Raw genomic sequence first — 25,690 nt, forward strand, 5'->3', positions numbered from 1 at the left:
CACGAAATGTAACGAACGGTGATGAAATAAGATGGAGTTTGCAATGCTTAGTTGTGTCACGAACTGTCCATAGAGGGACAGGAAAGAAACACGAAACGGGTGAAATTCTTGCATGCAAACAGTGTTGTGATGAGTTGCACGACCGAATAAAAAATGTACAGTTCATTGCACATAAATCTGCGCTACGGGGCAGAGCTGTAAGGACGAAAAAATACGAGATGGAATGGATTGTCTGCACCATGGTTGCAACTATCCTGGTTCTAACCTTTAGCATCGAGTGGTGACAAATCTGAGTGACAAATTTGTACACGTATCTTTACAGCCTGACGAATGATTCGGAAGGGAAGTTTTGGGTTGCTCCATGAGTGTATCGTTGATATTTGACTGAATCTGTGGATTAACTCATGAAAAGGTATTGCAGTCGATGTTTAAATGCTATTGAATCAATTATTAAAAATTAGCCAGGCTGATGATTGAGTTTTATCCCGTTCCGATTCGGCATAATCATACGTTTGGTACGATATTTGCCGTTCGACTGAAATCGGATGCGAAGATTTGACTGGGAGTAATTTTCTCTTGCTTCGCAAATATCACTTCACATCCCACCTCACTCGTGACTTCGAATTGATGATGCGTGATGCGGGTGGTGCGATGGCAATACTCTGGTTCAAAAGCCACAAAATAAAGTTTATACAATGTTACGAGTTTGGTCAATTTTGAAAGTTTTTGTGCAATGATTTATTAACAACTATAGAAAATACTATTATACGAAGGGTAAAGCGTGAGGCTCAACTAGTGATCAAGTAAAGAAAAAATATGGACACATTAAGAACGCTATTATTAAGGCATTTTTTGAGTATTTTTTTTTTCAAAATTTCGCTGGACTATGCAAAGAGTGTATAGAATCACAGTAGGCATTGGTTGTCAGGATAAGTTCATTTGTTTACATCATGGCTTCACCTGAGCAAGCACGACGCGATTCGATCCTGCACGCTCGAAAACTATGGGTGAGACAGTTTTATGTTCCTTTGGTTTGTTTTCTTTCGGTCTTATTTTCCGTGCTGAGCACCAATGCTACCAACGCCAGGGAGGCAGCTCCCACACCTGAACCCTACCTATCGACCCAACAACTCATGAACCCGGGACAAACGGCTTTACTTCCCTGATCGTGATTAGAAATGTTATACCTCAGAACATCCCGGCGGCGCTGACTTGGATTGAAACCAGGCCTGCTGGGGTGAGAGGTAATCACACTTACCACTACACCACCGGTGCCGCTAGGGTGAGACAGGTTTACTCTGAGTTGCTTTTTTGCAGCGAGTAACTCACGAGTAGCTCAATGTACCTTAAAATTTCATTGACGTTTTTTTGTAAACAAAGTAAGTCGAAGTGTCACCTAAAACTATGACTTGAATATTACGGAAGAACCTGTGCCGGTGCCTGCGGTGTAAAAAAAAAGACTTGTGAGTGACCAACTTTATTGATGCTGATTATTCCGTGACGGCAGTGCTACCAAAAATCAGCGTCTCAAGAATAATGATTGTTTTGCTCGAACCGATCTATGGATGGGAAATTAATGGTAAATTCTTCGGGTTCCAGTTCTCCCGCGGATGAAAAAAAGTAAAAGAAGCGAAAAGCGGAAGAAGTGAAGTTTTCGTTACATCATCGTTTAACGTTTACCATCGCAACCGATGGAACAATCAGATTAAAGACACCCGGTCCCCCTCGGGGTGAGTATAAATTGGGAAGTTTCGTATGCAATCGCTGGACAATGGCATGTTGGACTATGACTTCTGGATTTCGAGACCCTTGATGACGCCATGACGTATGGTAATGGAACTGTAGAAAGGCGGCTATATCGCGCGAATTGAAAATTTTGAAATTTAAGTGTTGCGGATTTACTGTAAAAATGTCTCAATTTTGTTTTGTTTTTTCTTTGCATAGAGTAGTTGATGTTTTGAAAATCGGCTGTATCACCCACCGCACTATTCGGAGGATTCCTTTGTACATATTTGAGGATTTTGCTCGGGAATGTTCATGAGAAAGATTATTCAGATATCATGCATCATACGTGAGATTGGAACAGATTGTTTATTTATTCTACGGAAGATTACATTTATGTTTTAGGCTGTTAATAAACAACGTAGGGAGTTTTGAGAATACCCCTTTTCCCATGTCCTTCGTCCATGAAAAATTATGGAAATTTACATATGGACGGTATCTACCCTCCAACCCCTTAATGTGTCAACGTGGTTTACAGTCTTGGGGACTATCTGGTGATTACTTCAACTTACTTCAATAACTACAGTGATATTCCGATTTTGTCGGCTTCCTTAAATAAAATAAGTTTAAAAGGGTAATTTATTCTGGTTGGACCTATCCAAAAACTGATGATGGTTGGACCTATTTTTTCAATCGCTAGTTTAGTCAATCTTCGCTATTTTTTTTTTTTCAAAGGTCATTGAAAAAAAAACTCTTTTTCTTCAATTTGCATGGGTGTTTTATTGAAAAAAAAAACTTCAAAACAATTGAGTTTCAATGTGTTTTCAAAACAGTTCACTTTCCACGCATTAGCTCGTCATCATGGCTTACTATCAAACATACAAAAAAGGAATATTTTTTACATTTATTTTTATTTTAATGCAGTAACATACTGCTTTAAGGTGTAAACAACACGTTAGTACATCATTTATCCATTGGTTTCACTAAAATGTTTGAATAATTGACGAAATTCGAAAAGATAAATATGATCATGGTTAGACCTACGCATGATTAAGGTTTGACCTATGTGCTTCCTAAAACGGCCGCTAGGTGCGCTTCAGTTTGTCTACATCCTTCATGCGCAGCTGATTTGAAATTCGATTTCGTTTTGGCCGAGTAATCAGTTTCTTCGATTGAAAACATGGCTAAGGAAAAGAGTTATACGGTCGAAAATCTTCAAGAGGCTGTTCTTTTAGTAAGAAATAAATCACTTACCACGTATCAGGCCCAGAAAAGGTACAATATTCCAAAAACGATACATCACGCAAAAATTAAGGGCAGCCACGGCAAGAAATATGGACGGGAAATAGTGTTGAGTGTTGATTTGGAAAACCAGCTAGCGGATTGGGTTTGTATGTGCGCTGCTTCTGGCAGTCCCAAGACGACCAAAAAGATCTTGGAAGCTGCTAAAGACCTTGCGTCACTAGTTGGGCGTAAATTTAAAGGAGGAATTCCATTGTCAGGTTGGCTGAAATGGTAACCACCGATTTCCGAACTACCACGAAAGTGCCAAAAGAATCTGTTAATATGAATTTACATTAAGCACTTCTCATACACCTTCTGTGGGTGAATTAACTTGAAATAAAATGTTAACAAACTAAAAATTGCTAACTGAAACTCAATTCCCCGGTTGCACCCAGAACATGCCCGGAAGTGGCCAATGTGGTCCAAGGCACTCAATTTTGTTATTGATCTTGTTATCGAATTTCGAAGTAATGTGAAGTGTCACATGATAGGTTTTATTCCTTCCATGTCAAATTTAGGTCCATGTTCCATATACCCTGGAACTTGTTCCGGCCATATCCCCGGAACCAGTTGACCGATTGCAAAAATATTCGATATCTTTCAATGGGACCACAATACCTATAGTTTGACGTTAAAAATTTTCCAAATCTGGTCAATGATTTCCGAGAAAATAAGCCATGATGAATAGCTAATGCGTGGAAGTTGAACTTTTTTAAAAACGAAGTTGAACTCAAATTTTTTGATTTTTTTAAATAGCTAATTCATAAAAAAAAACTGTATAAAAAGGGTTTTTTTCATGATATCAATAAACTCTAAACAAAGTTTTTGAACAAATATGGGCTAAACTAGCATTTGCAAAAATAGGTCCAACCATCATAATTTTTAAGTCCAACCAAGATCAGTATAGGTCCAACCAACATCATAATTCTTTGCTGAATAAAAACGTTTTATAAAACCATTTGCTTATAATATTTAACTTTTTATATTAAATATTACTAGCTGAGTGTGCCCGGTCTTGCTCGGAATTCAATATTAGCTTGAGTTAGGGGCTACCTCCTATGATTATCTCCTTATACCCCACACTCGCCCCCACATGCCTAATTTGGTTCCATTTGCTTGATTAGTTCTCGAGTTATGCAGAAATTTCTGTTTCATTTGTATGGGAGCCCCCCCTTACAGAAGAGGGAGGGGTCTCGAACCATCATAAGAACCTTCCACGGCCCCAAAAACCCCTGTATACAAATTTTCACGCCAATCGGTTCAGTAGTTTCCGAGTCTATAAGGGTCAGACAGACAGACAGACAGAAATTCATTTTTATATATATAGATAGATAGATAGATTAGAAACAAGAAAGGTAGATATTTCCCCTAATCACGCATTTTTCATAATTATATGTTGAGTTCATAAAAAAATACGACATGAATTTTGACGTCGTGTGAAACCGGCCTAAATAGTTCCAACCATCATCAGTTACCCTACACTAATTTTTAGTACATATTTTATTCCAAAGACCAATAAAAAAAGTTTCTAATAGAGACCAACAACATTGTATGACTAAAAGAGACAAAACTGATCGATCATCAAAGTTAAAAGGTTGACTATATCAAGGGTGGACAAAGTCGGAATACGACTATATTTTATGCAATAGTTGGAACTGGATCAGGGATTTTCCTGAATTTTGGGTAGATTATATTTAGTTGAAGATGCTAATTTCAAATAACAGACTGTAGTGGTATTTTTTATACGATAGATGGAGTAGATGAAAGTATAGAGTTGATAGTTCCGTTAGAGTACGGCAGTGTGAAAATTGCATATAGATAGTAGAATAGGGAAATAGGACAACTTAAGGAAGGTACAAATCGGTTTTTTCATCTCTCTTTACCAAACTCCCCCTTTGGAGAGAGATGGTGAGGGAGCTTTCAAGATGCAAGCAATTTTGGTTAAAAATAGTGTTTTAAACAGCTGTTTTCATATATAATTTATATGAATATAGCTGAATAACCTTTTAAAAATCTCGTTTGCACAGAGTCTGGACACCCATAAACACATTCATCTCCTGAAATATCTCATCAACGAGTGAAATAATTTGCAAAGTTGTCGATGTATGCCTGCTTTTCTGAAAATACCACTTTTGTTTACATTAGAAGAGCTTACTCAAAAATGACGTCGAAAGAAGAGCAAGTCCGAAAAGCAATTGTTTGCGGCCGCAATGCAAATACGGATCTCTCGATCTGAAAACTTGCCAAAAAGCTTGGTTTTCCTGCAAACATTGTTCACAGCGTTTTAAAATAGTTCGATACTCGTTTGAGAACAGCTAGGAAGACGGGAGGTGGAACAAGAACGTATTTGAGGAAACACCAGAAGGAAGTACAGGTAAACCAAATATTACGGAGGATGTCAGATCTTTCGGTACGCACTGTTTCTCGTAAAACCAACTTTCGCCAACTTTCGTGCACACTTCAAGGCATAGACAAGAAATGAAGTCATTCAAGGTGAAAACTGTGCGAAACCGCAATGATAAGCAAAAAGTAACGACCAAACGAACGTGACGAAATTTTCCTTTGTGATAATGGACGATGAAAGACTTTAAACAGCTTCCAGGTATAGCTTTTTACACTGCCATGCAACGGAATGACGATGCAGGAGATTTTAGGATGAAGAAAAAGACCAAGTTTCCCAAAAAATGTCCAGGTTGGCAAGCACAAGCTTTATAACAACAGAAAGGATTATTACCATTACTATGCAGTCATGATACACCCTCGCTGTTCTGGCCTGATTTGGAATCCTGTTGCTACGCCAAGGATATTTTAGATGTTTGTATGAAGCGTCCATGTTGTACCGAAGGAGGCGAATCCACCTTACTGCCCGGAGTTACGCCCTATCAAGCGATATTGGGCTCTCGTGAAGAGAGAGCTCTCCCAGTGAAAACAACAAGCAACAACTATAGACAAAATTCGAAAATCTTGGACAAAAGCAGCAAAATTGGTTTGCAGAAAGGTCTGCACTGACTCTCATGGCTGTAGTATACTCAAAAGTTCGTCAATTTTTGATGCAACCTAACTAGGAAATGACAAGATGTTTTTTTTTAATGATTACCGATGCACAAATAAATATATAAAAAAAATATCCTGGATTAACCAGCAGAATATTAATTTTATTTCAAAACTTCTGTGTCCAAATTTTGTCGCGAACTAGCCTTGATACAAGATTTGAGTTAGGGGTGCTTCTCGGGATCAACAAGCTCCAATCCTTTTACAGAATTGATCTGCCTTCGGTGAAAGGCATTGAAGTAGTCGCATGTCAAGTTAATATTCGAGGTAAATGCCTCAGTATTGCCTCAGTATATCTTCCACCGAGAACCGCGATCTCTCTTCAAAGTTTCAAAGTTACACGGCTATGCCGGGGCCATGGTTGATTTTGGGAGATTTTAACTCTCACGGTACAGGCTGGGGGAACTGTACGACGAAAACCGCTCAACCTTGATTTACGACATGTGCGACTTCTTCAAAATGATAATTCTGAACACCGGGGAAGCAATACGAGTAGCCAAACCTCCAGCAAAAATAAGCAGATTAGACCTCTCACTTTGTTCGAGTTCACTATCGTTGGATCGCTCAAGGAAAGTAATTCAAGATCCCTACCAGGGTGGCCAGACCTACCGATTTATCGGTAGTCCTACCGATTTCCGAGATGACTACCGATTCACAGGCGAAAGGTTAAAAACTACCGATTATTCACTTTTCCTACCGAGAATCACAGGTTTTTAGTAATCTTGAAAAATGTTCAATACCTACCGTGCAGTCAGAATTACCATTAGAATTAGAAATATTGATTTCGGCACGTTTAAAGCAGAAGAACTGAAAGACAGTGTATTGTTCTGAAGCAGAGGTCCCCCCCCCCCTCCGCTCACAAAGGTTTCAAGTATCGGAAAGCCGTCTTAAGACGGCCTACCGATAACTACCGATAAAAGTTTTGAGAAGCTACCGATAATGAAAAACATAATCTGGCTACCCTGATCCCTACGGTAGTGACCATTTTCCAATCTAAATTTCTATTACCAATGGTTCATCTTCTACTCGTTCGGTCGACATCGCGTACGATCTAACGAAAAACATTGACTGGCGAAAATTCGCGACCGCGGTTCTTGATGCCAGTCAATCGGTTGACGTACTTCCTCCGCTGGACGAGTACTCCTTTCTCGCGCGTCTCATCATCGATAGTGCACAGATAAAACGTGTTCCGGTGTTTCCGTTTGCAAGCGACCCCCCATCCCGTGAAGGGATAAGGATTGCGACGCGAACAGCGAGAAGTCCACCTCGTTTAAACGCTTCCGCCAACACGGTAAGGTCGAGGATTTCGTGCGGTACACCGACCTCGAGAAAACCTTTAAGTTCATCGATGGTTTGTCGCGAGAGACATCCATGAGAACACCCTGGAATGTCGGCAGGAGATTGCGAAACGCGTCATCACCGATTAATGAACACAAGGAGTACTCGGACAGATGTATTTTCAGCTTCGCGCGGAAAGTTTGCCCGGATTCGGTACCGGTTGAAACCGCCGTTCGTGATCGTCCGTCGGGTTGTAACGAAATAGATTCCCCGTTTTCGATGGTGGAATTCTCACTTTCTCTCCTCTCATGTAACAACTCAGCTTCAAGAATGGATAGAATCAAGTTAATCTTGCTTTAAAATCTCCCAGACGTCGCGAAGAGACGCTTGTTGAACTTATTCAATCAATTTCTAGATCCCAACATTGTTCCGGATTACTGGAGGCAAGTAAGAGTTATCGCCATTCGAAAACCCGCGTCTGATAACTCGTACCGTCCCATCGCAATGCTGTCCTGTATACGGAAATTGTTGGAGAAAATTATTCTTTTTCGTTCAGCCAAATCGAGGTCGAGTCGAATGGTTTACTTTCAGATACGCAATCTGGATTTCGGAGAGGCAAAGGAACGAGCGACTGTCTTGCGTTGCTTTCAACTGAAATTCAACTGGCCTTTGCCCAAAAACAGCAAATGGGTTCAGTTTTCTTGGACATGAAGGGGGCTTTTGATTCTGTTTGTATCATTTGTATCGATGTCCTTTCGGATAAGCTCCACGATAGTGGGCTTTCACCAATTATGAACAACTATTTGAGCAACTTGTTGTCTGAGAAATATATTGGCTTCTCTCATGGAAACTTCACGAATTAGTTACATGGGTCTTCCCCAGGGCTCATGTTTAAGCCCCCTTCTTTATAATTTTTATGTAAAAGACATTGATGGTTGTCTTGATGAAAATTGCTCGCTCAGGCAGCTTGCAGATGATGGCGTTGTTTCCGTCACCGGACCTGCAAGGACCATTGCAAGATACCTTAGACAATTTGTCTACTTGGGCTATGCAGCTAGGTATCGTATTCTCTCCGGAGAAAACTGGGTTGGTTGTTTTTTCTAGGAAGCATCATCCTGCACAGTTACAGCTTCAACTAAAGGGTAGAACAATCACTCAAAGTATATCTTTCAAGTATTTAGGTGTCTGGTTCGATTCCAAAAGCACGTGGGGAAAACATATTGCGTATGTGAAACAAAAATGCCAACAAAGAATCAATTTTCTTCGTACAATTACTGGAACTTGGTGGGGAGCACACCCGGAAGATCTGATCAGGTTGTATCGAACAACCATCTTGTCGGTCCTAGAGTACGGTAGCTTCTGCTTTCAATCCGCAGCAAAAACACACATCCTGAAGCTACAACGGGTTCAATACCGCTGCCTCCGAATCGCGCTTGGCTGTATGCACTCGACGCATACGATGAGCCTCGAAGTACTCGCGGGTGTTCTCCCACTGATAGATCGTTTCGCGGAACAGTCCTTCCGGTTTCTTATCCGTTGTGAAGTAATGAACCCATTGATAATAGAAAACTTTGAGAAGCTGCTCGACCGAAATCCTCAAACAAGATTCATTAGTCGCTATTACGAGTACATGACGCTGGCGATTGGCCCTTCTTCATTCAATTCCATTCGTATTTGCCTCCAAGACTTTTATAGTTCCTCTGTAAATTTTGATCTGACCATGTTGCAAGAAATCATGTCGAGGCTCATGTCCAATCATTGCTCGTTAGACTCGCATTTCTTCCGAATCGGGCTCGCAGGCAGCCATTTGTGCGCTTGTGGTAGTGGCTATCACGATCAGTGTTGGGAAAATATCAAAAAATCAAATCTCACCAACGCCCAAGATCATGCTTGATTTTCGTAGACAAAAATCAACTAGCAAACAACTGCGGTTGATTTTGCAAGCTGTGATATCGCAGCTCGGAATATCAAGCTAGCAAAACTCACCAACTGCAAATATCACCAAACTGTGGTGAGATAGAGTTTAATGATTTTTGCTTTACACTCGAACGCAACCAAAACTTCCATTACGGTTTGCAGCAGTCCCTTCGCGTCTGCCATCGGTGAAGATTAAGAAAAGATAGCAAACTATGCTTTCTCTTTCAAATAAAACGATGTGCAATGGAATCATTTTTGTGTCGAGTCAACTCTCAGCTTGATGTTTGCACGTTGTGAATAGTCTCGCAATATCAAAGGAGCTTGTAAAATCAATATCAAGCATGATATTTTGTTCCAATATCACGGGTGATATTGCGAGCCCATGAGAGCGGAAAAATATCAATTGATTTCTGATTTTGCCAAGACTGATCACGATATCGACCACGTGCTTTGGTCATGCACCCTACATTGTGTTGCTAGATCCGAGTTATCCGCATCCCTCAGGGCCCGAGGAAAACAACCTTTGCGGCCCGTTAGAGACACCTTGGCGAGCCGAGATTTCGACTATTGCAATTTAATTTATGAGTTTTAAAACGGATTGATCTGAGGATTTAGTAATTAGCGTCATCTTGTGTTCTCTCAAGTTGCTAGGTCTCCATCGGTGTACCCCCATGTTTGTCTTTTCTCCAGTATGTCGCTTAGTTCTAGATCAAGAGCACATTGCTCTAAAAAACCTTGTGTTCTCAATCCCTAACCTGCCACCCTTTTGTTACAATTTGTTACCCCTAACCTCGAGATATCCGCGAGTAATCGGCCCCCGTAACGTTAGTTTTAAGTAATTTTGTAACCCATCGATGAATATCGGCTCCGCATAGCTACGGCAAATGAGCCTGGAAAAATAAACGCATTAAAGAAAGATTTGAGTTAGAATTTAAGTAAACATTATAATGGCTCTGATTCAGCGCTGCCCAACGTGCGGCCCGCGGGCTTGACGTGGTCTCTGGATCTCAGCAATAGCATCATTCTAAAGGGTGATACGGTCAAAATTTGGTCAAGGGAAAACGCGTGTAAATCGGTGAAATCGTTTATTTCAAAAATCAAATTAAATTTCTTTTTCAAGTTCAATTAGTATAAAATTCAGGAAAAATATTCAGTTAGGCTTCCGCTTTTCCAAATCCGAATTGCCGGGCCTTACGCTTGACCCCTGCCATCAGATTTTGTACAGCCACCTTGTCCACCTTCTTCGCCGCAGAAAGCCAGTTTGCCTTGAACTGCTGCTCGCCCTTAGCAGTTTTTTTGGTCTTCTTTAGGTTCCGCTTGACAATAGCCCAGTATTTCTCAATTGGGCGGAGCTCTGGCGTGTTGGGAGGGTTCTTGTCCTTGGGAACCACCTGCACGTTGTTGGCGGCGTACCACTCCATGGCCTTTTTACCGTAATGGCAAGATGCCAAATCCGGCCAAAACAGTACGGAACAACCGTGTTTCTTCAGGAAAGGCAGCAGACGTTTATTCAAACACTCTTTCACGTGGTTGACAGTCCCGGAAGCTATGAAAATGCTGCTTTTCAAGCCACAGGTACAGATGGCTTGCCAAACCAGATATTTCTTTGCGAACTTTGACAGTTTCATGTGCTTGAAAACATCTGCTACCTTTCCCCTTCCTTTTGCCGTATAAAACTCCTGTCCTAGAAGCTGCTTGTAGTCGGCTTTGACGTAGGTTTCGTCGTCCATTACCACGCAGTCAAACTTCGTCAGCATCGTCGTGTACAGCCTCCGGAATCGCGCTTTGGCCGTCGTATTTTGTTTATCATCGCGATTTGGAGTCACTACCTTCTTGTAAGTCGATAGTCCGGCTCGTTTTTTTGGCTCGATGCACGGTTGTAGACGATACACCCAGCTTATTTGCGGCATCTCGGAGAGAGAGGTTAGGGTTTCGCTTGAAACTACCGGCAACTCTCTTTGTCGTCTCAGCGGCTTCCGGTTTTCGATTTCCCCCCGATCCAGACTTCCTGGCTGTCGACAAACGTTCCCCAAACACTTTAATTACATTTGTAACGGTTGATTTGGCAACTTTTAGCGATTTTGCCAACTTTGCGTGCGAGTAGCTCGGATTTTCGCGATGCGCGAGCAAAATTTTGATACGCTGCTCTTCTTGCTTGGACGGCATTTTGACAACTGAAGAGTGAATTCCAAAATTAAAATAGGAGCAACATTCTACACACACACACCTTCAAAATGAGGGGTGTTCAGGTTTTTTAAATGCAAAATTGAAAGAAATACGTCAAGTTGATATTGACCAAATTTTGACCGTATCACCCTTTAGTCCAATTTTATTCATCATTATGAATTTCAACCCAGCATGAATGAGAAAGAATTAAAATGCAGCTTAAAACATATTCATAGAAAATAGATACAGCCATTTGAAGAAGTAAGTTTTGAAAGGTTGGGCAGGCCTGCTCTTATTGAACTAAAAATATCAAACAATCGATATTAAAATTACCGAAATTATCAGTTTTAGAAGGGAAAAAACAGTATTTTGGTATAGCAGATTAGCATGGTAAACCGACTTAGGCAAAACCGTTTAAACAACAATAGAGCTAACTCTATGTCTATGTGGATTTTCCGTAAGTCACTATAGGAACACATTGCACGTACTTCCACTATTGGTGTGTTAACCCTATACAATACTAACCAACGATTAATTTCTTGAAACATATTATTGAGAATGATATAATTGATTTTTTCTGAGCCAGAGGCCCCTTCCAAATTGTGGACCCTGGCTTTAGTCCACCATCGGCCTACCGTTAATGCGGCCCTGCTTAGATACCATTTCAGTGCAATCAATAGTTTTTGAGATACGTTTTTTTTTTCAAACACAGCATCTATGAAAATACATACCCCTTTTAAAAAAGTAACACATGAGCCAAAATGGTCCATGGTTGCTTAATGTTTCGTTTTAAAGTAAACATAGACAATGTTTCATCTAAATCAGAATGACTCATTTCTGGTAATTTACCTATTTCGCGTGGAACTGCTCTACTAATAAAATATTTCAACGGGTGCACTTTTTCATACCAAATGGGTGTACTTTTGTATTATAACTATCGAAATAACACTAATGAAATATTAAAGTAAAAGTGTCCTCTCTTTCAAATGGTGAAAGTTTCAGAAATGCCTTTTTGTTTTGTTTTTAATGTTATTCTAACAAAGGCAACCAGGAAAGTGTCTTGCCATCATCCAAATATTGATTCAGAGCTGCAAAATGTAGATAAATTGCTTTCACGTTCATTATCTGCTAATAAAACTAAACTTCTCGTGGTTGAGACAAACTAAATTTTGCTCACATACTTTATCACTACAACCTCGAATGGTTTGCGAGTGGATTACTCAGTCTGCATCCATACCTTCCACTATGGATGGTATGTGGGTAAAAATGTACAATCGTCCATGACAAAAGGTATCCGTTGCCGGAAATGGATCCTTGATTCTCTCGTGCAATGAATGTTCAGAATGCAGTTGTTCCAATGCAACTCTACCTTACCTGCAGATAGCCACCCTCGCAGTGCGTTGCATTGAGCAGGTTCCCAACTTTGAACTTTTTGAAATTCAACCGCATGACGAAATCCCGCGGTGCCCCTCGGAAGCTGCGGAATCGATACCAGCAGGTGAGCGGCCGGTTTCGGTTCATATTTGTCACCTCCGGTGAGGCAACATCCTCGTAGATGTCGACTGTTTTGTTGCAGTGGTCCTTGCTTGTGTCGGTGCTACCGCCTGAAATAGAAAAAAAAATCGAAATTGAAAAAAAAAAAGCCGAAAGAAACGCCATCAATTAGTGAATTAGTTCCACCTGAGGCCACCACCCCACTCGTCCGCCGTTCGCATTCGGAAAGCATATAGGTATGGGTAGCGGTAGAACGACGACGAACGCCGAGCGGTTGAAGTGGGGAATTGACAATAAATCAAATGGCTTGAAATTAGATAAACGACCATAAATTAAATTTTGCGACGGAGCAATCGCTTAATTACCTAAATTAGGCAAAGGGGATTTGCGTGGAATTTCAAGTTTCATATAATGCTAGATTACAATTACGGATGGAGAAATAGGACCTGGAATCTTTGAGAGAACAAAAAAAAAACGCTTATGCCCTACAGCAACCCATAGAAAGCGTCATGAAATTGAATAATCGTGAAACTTTTCTTTGCCCTTCCGGATAAATTTCGCTCGGTGAATAAATATTTGCTTTAGCGAGTTGAGCTTTTCCCATGCTTTTTCTCTGGCAGAATTCCGACGGGGAAAATTATGTGTCATAAGCTTTCGTTTTTTTTTTGTTTTGTTCATATTCCTCACTCCAGGCGGTATGGAAAATGTAGAGGAATGAAAGCATATTTGCCGCCATCCACATCACAATGGAAAGCGAGGTATCTCGCGTAGTCAGCGTCGTCTGTCGGCCTGCCAATGACGTCCGACAGTGAGGGAAAATAACACCGCAGAGTGCAGCATCATAGAACAAAAGCGTGCTGCTCACATTTGGAGCGTAAAATTTTCAAAAATAATATTTGAATTGTCGCCAACAGGGAGAGCCAGCACCAAAATAAATAGTGACGTTGATTGGCTGTTTGGCTAACCCATATACAATTATCTTATGCCGCGGTGTGGTGGCATGGAATCAACGGTGCAATCATGTTGAGCCGCAATCATCGATGATGTTGGGATGGATTTTTTCTCTTCTTTGGCTGTCATTCGCAGATTCAAATTCGCATTGCAATGAAACAACTCGCTGTGAAAAAATATATGTGTGTGATGGAATTCACCAGAAGGATATTATCAATCGAAATTATATATGATTGTTTAAATATTTTCACCGTTTTCATAGTGCAAGTGGAAAACGTTTGATTCTCTTTTGAAAACAAAATGCAGTGCCCTAGATATCGATCATAATTTTCCAATAATAAATAAACATGTTCATTTCGACATCGTAAATTGAATCAGAACCATCGAATTAACACATGTTATCTTTATTCACGTGGATATAATTTACGATTCAACTATCTGTTCCTGTCGGCACAATGTGCTGATTTCAATTGGTATATATGTATTTGATATAACATTTGAAATTAATTTTCTGGTTGCAAATCTAAAAATTTCGATGATACTATTTGTTCATACACAGAGTTGAATGTTTATCAGTTAACATTTTTCGCAAATTATAGCTTGCTTCTTATTGGAGACCATCCATAAATCACTTGGCTATGCCTGTTACAACTTCTGAAACCCCACTCCTCTCCTCTCTCAAATGCTACGTCATTTATTCATGTTCGCTAGCATCCAAAGGAAGATATTCAAATCAATTGTTTTAAGGATGGTATGGCACAGTGATTAAGTATTCATGTCTTGCCTCTCACCAATATAATAAAAAAAAATATGATCGGTACCTTACTGGAAGATTAGACTTCATTTTTTTTTCCTTGATTTGTTTTCCGTCGATCTTGTTTTCCGTGGTGAGCACAAATGCTATCGACGCCAGGGAGGCAGCTCTCACACCTGGATCCTACCTATCGACTCATCTACTCATGAACCGGGGACCAACGGCTTTACTTCCCTTCCGAAGGAAAACGTGATCAGAGATGTTATGCCTCAGAATATCCCGGCGGCGCCGACTGGGATTGAACCCAGGCCTGCTGGAGTAAGAGGTCATCACGCTTACCACTACACCACCGGAGCCGCTGACATTAGATTTTATCACGGTATAAAAAATACATATGCTATATTTGAATCGTGATGTATTCGTAACCAACCGAATTTATTATTTAAACATGAAAACTAAATATTATAGCCCTCCCCCACCCAATTGACATAATTGACAAACAAATTTTTAAACAATTATTTGAACCATAGACAATGGCCTACTCCCCTTCTATTCAAACCTGAATTGTCTACGTAGTTTATTGACAGTCTCTAAGAATGGTATGGAGCAGTGCTGCAAAATAAAGTGTCTCTCTTTCTCTTATTTATTGTTGTTGTGGCCATAAAAATTACATGAAAGTTTCGACATGATTGAAGCATAGAGGGAACTCTAAGACCAGAAGGTCATGAAGAAACGTGCTCAACTGTTTGGCTCAGCTCTGGTACTCTCTTCGGTCCCAAGCTAATCGATGCACCCCTCGAAACATAGGAAAATCCACGAACCTCTCATTTTATCTGTCAAACTTTCATAGCGCATCAAAACAAACATTGTGTAGTACTAGAATTTTGACTAGAATGGGGTACGTTAATCGATTTGCTTGGGACCAATAGGCTAGTCAAGTAGTGAACCAATTTAAAATCGTTAGTTGCCACCGGTTGATTGAAGTGCATCCTCTTGGATGTAATATTAAAATTTATTTTTTGCTGTGTTGGTAACTTCCTTGAGGTATTTCTGAGGTGACTTGGTATATATCGGACCGGCAATCACCGACAGCAACAAACAGCTGACGATCAGTGAGATATGTGTGAAACCATCGCAGGAAGTTTCCGCTAATCCTAAGTCTTTGTAGTTTGGCAATCGCAATAGAGTTCTCTCTGGTGATGAATTTTAGTGTTCGTGAGATTGCGCTTGGACATCTCTATGGCGTGGTATAGCAAATCGGTATGTATGACGTCTGTTTGTGCCCGTTCAGCCATGCTTTCCGTGATATACGATGTAAGAAACAGCAGATTAGTGGTGGTGAAACAACCGGAACTGAAGCCGTGTTGATCAGCACTTATATACTGCATGCAATGCTAAAGCAGAGGCTCCATAATGACTAACTCGAATAGCTTCTAGGTAGCGCACAACGATGTGATTTCTCGATAATTATTCACGTCTCGTTTGCTTCCCTTTTTGTGGACAGGAAACATATGTGCAAATTTCCAACATGATGGGAATATTCCACTTGAGGAAGACATTGGGTGTAAGCCAGCTGGTGATATGTTCTTCAGAAATACAGATGGGACACCATCGGGTCCTGGGTTGCAGGACGACTTGAGTTGTGATGCGGCAGGGAAAATCATCTCGACGTTGACATCTACTGCACCCAGTGTTTGACCGTACAGTGGAACATTGCTAGCTGCTAGGGTAACGTGTTCGATGGCTAATCTCTCGTTAGAGAAAACGCTAGAAAACTTGTCTGCAAACAAGCGACATATCCCCTGATTGGTAGAAGCAACTTCACCGTTCAACTCCATTGACGATGGTAGGCCGGACTCTTTGCGCTGCTTATTTACGTGATTCCAGAAGGACTTTGGCTGCGACTTGAGCTTTCTCTGAATCCCTCGTTAATAACACAAATAGCATCGACGGCTAACTGGTGTTTCAGCTAAAGCGTGCGATACTTGGTGAATGGCTCTCTTGGTCGACTTCAACCTACACAGCTGGGAGAATGTGAAACCAGTCTGGGAGGATGTGAAACTTTATGGTGAATTCTTTTCGATACGTGTCTGTCAACGACATATCAAGCTGAACATTGCATTAGGTCCTAAGTAACATTGACAGATTCTCTTCGTCGACTTTAACCCCACGGCAATGTAAAGACATTCCCCAGTATTTTCAGCACACAGATCGATAAAATAAACTTTTATCTAGCATCTAATACGACAAATACAACAAGAAACGGTTATGTGCTAAAGTTATTAACGAAAGAGAAAGTCGACTAAGAGAATCGATCAATGTTACTTAGGACCTATTACAATGTTCAGCTTGATATGCCAAGACATGTGAAAAAGTTTGCGCAGCAGTTTCAACGTTGTAAGGATCGAGGATACTCTCCCAATCTATGCTAGACAGCACATCGACGATACTACGATGATTTGCTTTCCGGAAGTCTTACGAAACAGAGATCTACACTTCGATCGGTATTCGGGAACCAAAAAACAATTTGATAAGAAGCAATCTATCAACTAGAATGCAGTACGTAGCTACAAATGATGCCTGTAGCATTCCTCTAATCACAACCGTTGGAGTCCCTCAAAGAGGCAACCTAGGACGACACCTCTTGTTCTTGATATATGTTAACGATCTTCCTACTAAAATGCTACTTTTTGAAATTTTGAAACTATGACAAATAAGAATATTAAAATATAAATGTAAGATGCAAGAAGAGGAGGTAAAGATTGTGTATGACACATAAAACATAGTTGGAGATGCTTAACTGTCTGGCGCTAAAGTGAAGGTTGTATATTACCCTTCGACTTCTACCTCCCAGGATCCTGTTACAAGCTAATCGCTAATTGTGGAAGCGAAGTTTACAGAATTTATGTGTCATTCTTAAACTTTACCTCTTCTTCCTGCATCTTACAAATAAAAAATATCGTTATCTCATAGGTTCATAATTCCGAATAATAACATTTTAGCTGTAACGGGCAATTGCAAGCTAGCCTGTAATCGTTTGTTTTGAAAACTTACCTCAGGTTGAGGTTCACACTGACAAAAGGTTCGCGTTTCGTAATATACTACATGCAATCGGAATAGGAGCTTTTCGTTAAACAACATCCCGAGATAGGTTACTTCGACGGACCACGCAGCCTCCATGATTACTGGACTAGAGGGAGACGGTTTTAGTTTGGGTGATTGCTGATGGAGGAACATGATTGTTTGTGTTTTGGAGGCATTGATTTTGCTTTTCCACGTGGTGGCATAATCAGCAAGCAAAGGCGTCAAAGTATCGTTGGAGCTTGTTTTGACGTAGAACTACGTCTTTGTCGACTATACTGGGGTGCAAATCAAAAAATATGTGTGGTGAAGGAGTGTTAGGTTTTGAACGCTTGTAACTTTGTCATTTATAGATGAAATTAAAATCCAAATACGCCAATCGATAGGATATAACATTACGAACCTGTTGAAATAAATATTTTTCCAATTTTTCTGTAATTAAACTTTTGAAAATGTACAAATGATAATTTTATCACTGATTTCATGAAATAAGCCTTTTTCCCAAACCCAGTCATCATAAACGAATACCACTTGGTTGCACATCATTCTGCTTGAACCTGAAAAGATATAAATCAGCGGTGCTCTCATGCCTCTGCTCAACATTCTCTGCTTGTACGTCAAGCAGTACAGTTCGGTCTTTGCTCGCTCTGTCGAGTTGTTCTAAAGTTTCTAGTTTGTTCCAAACATTCGCAGTTTAATCGCGTCGTCAGTAGTGTCGGTCGCTTCGTGTGATGGGAAGACAGCGCTCCCGGAGCAGGCTCCGAGAGAAAACGGAGAAGAAGAACAGCGGTGAGGGTAGCTTGAGTGTACCTATTTCGAATAGGTACGCTACTCTTCCCACCGATGTAGGGAATCCCACCTCAGCCACGGTGAAGCGGTCTAAGAAGAGGAAGAAAAATCAAGGCCAGTCCGATGGTGCGAGTGGACGGGACGATGCCACCGCGACGAACGTCAGCGTCATTGGTGATTTCGGCGATGCCGTCGACAACGAAACTGCTGCCAGCCCGAGTGCAGCAAAAATGAAGCTTCCTCCACTGGTGGTGAAGCAAGTCCCACTCAACACGCTGATTGGCGATCTTTCATCGCTGGGCGTTGCAGCTGAGTTTAAGCTCGGCAGGATCGGCACCAAGGTGATGCTCCGAACCAAAGCGGAGTACGAAGTGGCCGTGAAATATCTGAAGGATACCAAGGCGGAATTCTTCACGCACGACATCCCCGGTGAGAAGCCCTTCAAGGTAGTCATCAGGGGTCTACCAAACTTCGACCCCAAGATGGTCGAAGCCGAAATCAACCGGTACAAGCTAGCCCCAATCGCTGTCTTCCGAATGACAAGGAGAGATGAAAACGTGAAGACGTACCCGGATTGTCTTTTCCTGGTGCACTTCCAGAAAGGGACGGTGACGCTCAATGCGCTACAAGCCATCCGATCGATCTACTCCATCATCGTACGGTGGGAGCCATACCGTGGTGGTCATCGTGACGTAACGCAGTGTCAGAGGTGCCTCAATTTTGGACACGGTACCCGCAACTGCAACATCAAGCCACGCTGCAGCAACTGCGCTCAAGAACACGCCACTTCCAACTGCCCTGCGGATGGAGCCGTGGCGATAAAATGCGCTAACTGTGGTGGTGCACATCAAGGCTCTGACAGACAGTGCTCCAAACGCGAGGACTTCAAACGCATCCGAAAGCTGGCGTCAAGCAACAATCAACCAGGACGCAAGAAGGACAAAACCCCATCATTCAGCACGGAGGATTTTCCGCCTCTTCGTGCTCCCCAGCAAAGGCAAGCGAATTCGCGGGTGCAACCCGCCCCTCCTCAAGAAGCTTCCGGTGATTCTGCTGGCCAAAGCTCTCCATCCCCCCCTGGATTCTGGAGACAACCAACAGGACAAAACAACAACCCCGATCTGTTCTCAGCGGATGAACTGATGGAAATTTTCGTCAACATGTCCGGTGCTCTTCGTAAGTGCCGCAATAAGCCCGAACAGATCCAAGTGCTCGGTAAGTTCATCATCCAGTATGGCGTCTAAACCGCTAACTATCGTCACCTGGAATGCTTGCTCTGTAAGAGCAAAAAAGATTGAGCTTGCCGACTTCCTCCGCAAGCACAGCATCGACGTGGGCCTTCTAACCGAGACCCATCTAAAGTCCGGCGACAGCTTCTGGTTGCCTGACCACAACATTATCCGGCTTGATCGCACCAGCTCCAGGGGGGGTGGTGTTGCGGTCGTCGTCAAGAAAGGAATAAAATACCACACTCTGCCCCATATCCGCACCTCTATCATCGAGGCCCTTGGTGTGGAGGTGGAGTCGTCGACTGGATACGTCCAGTTCATCGCCGTCTACTGCCCTCGACAGTGTGCCGCCAGCAGTGGACTAGCGGCTAAATTCAAGAAGGACCTGTCCACCATCACCCGTAACGGTTCCCGCTTCGTCGTTGGAGGAGATCTGAATGCTCGCCATGAGGCCTGGCGGAACCAGAACGGTCGTCTCCTGTTCGACCACTCACAGCATGGGCTGTACTCCGTTTGGTTTTCGGATGAACCAACATTCATCTCACCGGCGGGCAACTCATCGACGCTAGACCTGTTCATGACAAATATCGGCTTGTCCAAGCCGGTAGCCTTGAACGAACTCAGCTCCGACCACCAACCGGTGGTGGCTGAACTGGGCTGCAACGTGGCTCCTGCTTCAAGCCTGCGCAAGGACTACCATCGCGTTAACTGGGCCCAGTTTGGACGCGTGGTAGACAGGCACATCATCGACAACCCGCCGCTTGACACCGTGGAGGACATCGATCGAGCGTTGGAGGGACTCCATCAAGCCATAACCGTGGCTGACGAGGCGTGCGTCCGACGAGTTCCTGTGAGGGGTAAGTTTATTGCCATTGATTCCCACACCCAACTTTTGATTCGCCTGAGAAATGTTCGTAGACGCCAGTTTCAGAGGACTGGAGATCTGGGCAAAAAACGTGAAACGGCTGATCTGAACAGACAGATTGCTTCCAGAATGGACTCACTCCGAAATGAAAGTTTCGGGCGTGTTGTCCAGAATCTGGACGACCGCTCCAGACCATTCTGGAAGGTAGCCAAGGTCCTGAAAACTCATCCCAAACCCATTCCACCTCTCAGAGTCGAAAATGATGACGATCGGCTTTTAATCACCCCACAGGAGAAAGCAAATGCGATCGGCGAGCATGTCGCTTCATCGCATTTGCTTGGCTCGAATATCCAAAGTCCGCTCGAAGATCAGGTTGCGCAATGCGTTCAAAACCTAGATGCCTCCCCTTGTGTCGTGCCTCCGGCGGATATGATTACAGTACAACAAATTTGCTCAGCGCTGAAATGCACCAAGAACATGAAGGCTCCCGGGTTTGACGGTATATTCAACTTGATCTTGAAGAGACTCAGCATGAAAGTGCAGTCTCTTCTAACCGCTATCTTTAACAGATGTTTGGAACTGCACTACTTTCCAAGTATCTGGAAAGTAGCAAAAATCATACCAATCCGCAAACCCGGTAAGGATCCAACATTGTCTTCAAGCTACAGACCAATCAGCCTCCTTTCAGCGCTGAGCAAATTGTTCGAGAAACTCATTCTCAATCGTTTGCTCAAGTTTGTCGAGGAAAATAACATTCTCCTTCCGGAACAGTTTGGGTTCAGAAAGGGGCACTCCACCAATCATCAGCTAGTACGGGTGATGAATAACATCCGAAGTAACAAAGCTGTATCCAAGTCCACAGCCATGGCCTTGTTAGACGTTGAAAAGGCGTTTGACAATGTTTGACATGACGGACTTGTGTACAAGCTTTGTAACTTCAACTTCCCATTACATCTGGTTAAAATCACCCGTAACTACCTTCAGCAAAGGTCGTTTAAGGTATCGTTGAATGGTTGTCTTTCCGACACGTTTTCCATCCCAGCAGGAGTGCCGCAAGGCAGTCTACTGGGCCCGTTGCTTTACAGCATTTATACTTCCGACATTCCTCCCCTTGGAGACGGTTGCGTGTTCTTCCTGTTCGCAGATGATACCGCAATAGCCGTCAAAGGAAGGATGCCTCGCGAAATAACGAACAAACTTCAACGATGCCTTAACGCCTTTGCTGATTATGCCACCACGTGGAAAATCAAAATCAATGCCACCAAAACACAAGCGATGATGTTCCTCCATCGGCAATCGTCCAAACTGAAACCGGCTCCATCTTGTACTGTAATCATGGATGGCACAAGGGTTGAGTGGTCTGCCGAAGTAACCTATCTCGGGATGTTGTTCGATGAAAAGCTCCTCTTCCGTTCGCATGTAGAGAAAATAGTAGTCAAGTGTTCTGCCTTGGTTAGGTGTCTGTTTCCGCTGATTTGCCGCAGATCCCGCCTCTCAAGGGTGAACAAACTGGCCGTCTACAAACAAATCATAGCACCTGCGATCCTCTACGCAGCTCCGGTGTGGGAATCATGTGCACAGACTCACAGGAACAAAATTCAGGTCGCTCAGAATAGAGTGCTGAGGATGGTTCTTGATCGTCCTTTCGACACTAGAATAACAAATTTACATGAAGAGGCAGGCATTGCCAAAATAGATTCCAAAATTAACGAAATTAAGACTAAATTTGCACAAAAATGTAATTTATCAGAACATGCTTTGATAAGCAATTTGTATATAGTAGGTTAGGTGTATATAGTAGTTGTAGGTTAGTTGTAGTTGTAAATAGTAGTTATAAGTAGACTCCTTTTTCCAATTCAAATCATACCAATCCCACCAAGGTGGTCATTCTCTAAAACAGGCCTGATAGGACTAGGAACTGTAATTAATAATTAAAATCTCACTGTACTAAAGTTGAAAAGACGCATCTGTGTCACTTGAAAAATTCATACATGTAAACCGCACAAACACAAGAAATAAAGATCATTTAACTGGTAAAAAAAAAAAAAAAAAAAAAAACTGCCTCTGCTCATCATTCGCTGCCAGACTGTTGAGCAGTTCAGTCGATTTGAATTCTCTCTAGTTTCGTTCGTTCGTTCGCAAGTCGAATTAGCTCCGCGTTGTGTAGTGACGCTCTCGCTGACCCAGCCATGGGTAAGAAATCGCGCGGTAACGCGAGTGCCGGTTTACCGGGAAAACAGACTCTCCCAGGAGACGGCGCGACCACCGAGAAAAAGCAGAAGAAAACCCCATTGCCCATCCCGACAGGCGTTGCGGACCCGCAGCCGGGGCCTCCCGGAACTAAACGACCCAGACCTGAAGACAGCAGCGCCACCGCATCAGCAGCAAAAAAGCTGCTGAGCAACAATCCGTTCTCGGCCCTGCAGAACGGAGCCCAACCGCAGTCGGACCCTGAGACGGTGCCGAAAAAAGTTAAGTTGCCACCCTTCTATGTGAAGGGCTTCCCTCCCGGGCTATGGGAGCAGCTGGATTTCTACATTAAGCAGGGCCTTCGCTGCACCATTCAACGGTGCACGGAAGGCTACAAACTGATGGTCCCGGCCGAAAAACACTTCAACGCAGTTCAGGCCCTCTTGGACAGAATGAAGCTGGAGTACTTCTCCCACGACATCGAGGCCACCAAGCCGCTGAAAGTGGTGCTGCGCGGGCTCCACGACATGGACACCACCACCTTAATGGACGAGATTAAGGCGAACGGCCTCAAGCCGGTCGAAGTCCACAAGATGACCCGCAGCAAGGCCATCAAGTATCGTGACCAGCTCTACCTGGTCCATCTGGAGAAGAACTCCACAACCGTGAAGGATCTCCAGACGACACGCACACTGTTCCACATCGTAGTGAAGTGGGAGCGGTATAAACCCACCCACCGTGGCGTCACTCAGTGCTCGAACTGCCTATTGTTCGGGCACGGCACCAGGAATTGCCGCATGGCCAGCCGCTGCATCAAATGCGGCAAAAACCACAAGATCGACAACTGCGACAGCATCGAGGAAGCCACTCCCACATGCGCCAACTGCGGTGCCACCCACAAGGCCACGAGTAAGGCCTGTCCGAAGCGGGCCGAATACGCCGAGATCCGGAAGAAGGCCTCGTCCAACAGCCAGCCCGGTCGCAAGAAGGTTCCAGAAAACAACGCGCAGAACTTTCCTCCGTTATCACCGGTCCAATCACGGCCAATTCCAGTGTTGCCGCCGCTCCCGCTCAACCAACAGTTGGCTGCCGCTGCAGTACCCGGTCAAGCCTCCGGGCCATCGACGGATCCCCCTGCTCCGGGATTGGCCGGTACAACCGGTGAAGCTACAGACGATTCTCCGCTGTCAACGGATGAGATCGTCACACTGTTGGCCCAGGCCATCATCATCAAGCGCACCTGCGCAACAAGAACACAACAGCTCCAAGCTATCATCTCCTTCGTCGCTAATTATGGACCGTGAACCCATAAAGATCGCCAACTGGAACGCTCGCTCCGTAGGGGCGAAAAACATTGAGCTTGCAGACTTCCTCCGCAAGCACGACATCGACGTGGGCCTTCTCACCGAGACCCACCTCAAGACCGGTGACAGCTTCTGGCTGCCCGACCACAGCATTGTCCGGCTTGATCGCACCAGCTCCAGGGGGGGCGGTGTCGCGGTCATCATCAAGAAAGGCATCAAGTACTGCACCCTACCCCACTACCGCACTTCCATCATCGAGGCCGTCGGCGTTGAGGTGGAAACATCGACCGGAAACGTTCGGTTCATCGTTGTCTACTGCCCCCGGCAATGTACCGTTAGCAATGGTACAGCACAGCAGTTCAAGAACGACCTTGCCATCATAACCCACACCAATGCCCGCTTTGTAATCGGAGGGGACCTGAACGCCCGGCACGAGGCCTGGCGGAACTACCAGCAGAACCAAAACGGCCGCCTGCTATTCGACCATTCCCAGCATGGTCTCTATTCCGTCTGGTTTCCGGACGAACCAACCTTCACATCACCGGCGGGCAACCCATCGACGCTAGACCTGTTCTTGGCAAACACTGGATTAGCCAAGCCGGTTGCCGTCAACGACCTGAGTTCGGACCACCAACCGGTGTTGACCTAGCTGGGCTGCAACGTGGCCCCTGCACCGTGCCTGCGGAAGGATTACTATCGAGTCAACTGGGTCCAGTTTGGGCGCGTGGTCGACCGCCACATCGTCGATAACCCACCGCTCGACACAGTGGAGGACATCGACCGGGCCCTGGAGGGTCTCCATCAAGCCATATCCGTGGCTGACGAAGAGTGTGTTCGACGAGTTCTTGTGAGGGGTAAGTTTCAAGCAATTGATTCCCACACCAAACTCTTGATTCGGCTCAGAAATGTTCGTAGACGCCAGTTCCAGCGGACTGGGGATCTGCAGCGTAAATACGAAATGGTCGATCTGAATCGGCAGATCGCTTCCAGAATGGTCTCAATCCGGAACGAGAGTTTCGGGCGGCTCGTTCAGAACCTGGACGACCGTTCCAGACCATTCTGGAAGGTTGCCAAGGTGCTGAAGTCTCACCCCAAGCCCATTCCACCACTTAGAGTCAATGACGAACGGCTTATCACCAACGAAGTGAAGGCCAATGCAATTGGGGAGCACATTGCCCAATCGCATTTGCTTGGCTCTACAATCCCAAGTCCACTCGAGAACCAGGTTGTGCAGTGCGTCCAGACGTTAGATACCTCCCCTTGTGCCGTACCTCCAGAAGAACGGATTATAGAGGAACAAATTTGCTCAGCGCTGAAATATAGTAAAAACATGAAGGCTCCCGGGTTTGACGGAATATTCAACCTAGCGTTGAAAAATCTCAGCCCGAGGGTCCACTCGCTGCTGGCTGCCATCCTCAACAGATGCTTGGAGCTGCACTACTTTCCAAGCATCTGGAAGGTGGCAAAAATCATCCCGATCCGCAAACCTGGGAAAGACCCTTCACTACCGTCAAGCTACAGACCGATTAGCCTGCTCTCAGCGCTGAGTAAGCTGTTCGAAAAATTGATCCTCAGCCGACTGAACAAGTTTGTGGAGGAACATGACATTCTTCTT

General features: G+C 43.8%; 1 protein-coding gene across 1 annotated transcript in view; it reads right to left on the minus strand.

Annotated features, from left to right (window-relative positions):
- Positions 1–25,690, minus strand: part of LOC135707897 (uncharacterized) — a 197,624-nt gene that overhangs the window by 58,400 nt on the left and 113,534 nt on the right. The window contains exon 2 of the mRNA XM_065229805.1: positions 12,793–13,022. Coding sequence (XP_065085877.1) covers positions 12,793–13,022 — 230 coding nt within the window. The remainder of the gene's footprint in view (positions 1–12,792; positions 13,023–25,690) is intronic.

The sequence above is a fragment of the Ochlerotatus camptorhynchus genome, unplaced genomic scaffold (genome assembly GCF_037179485.1).
Source record: "Ochlerotatus camptorhynchus isolate MF236.1 unplaced genomic scaffold, CSIRO-AGI_Acam_v1.1 ptg000025l, whole genome shotgun sequence".
In the NCBI taxonomy this organism is placed as follows: domain Eukaryota; kingdom Metazoa; phylum Arthropoda; class Insecta; order Diptera; family Culicidae; genus Ochlerotatus; species Ochlerotatus camptorhynchus.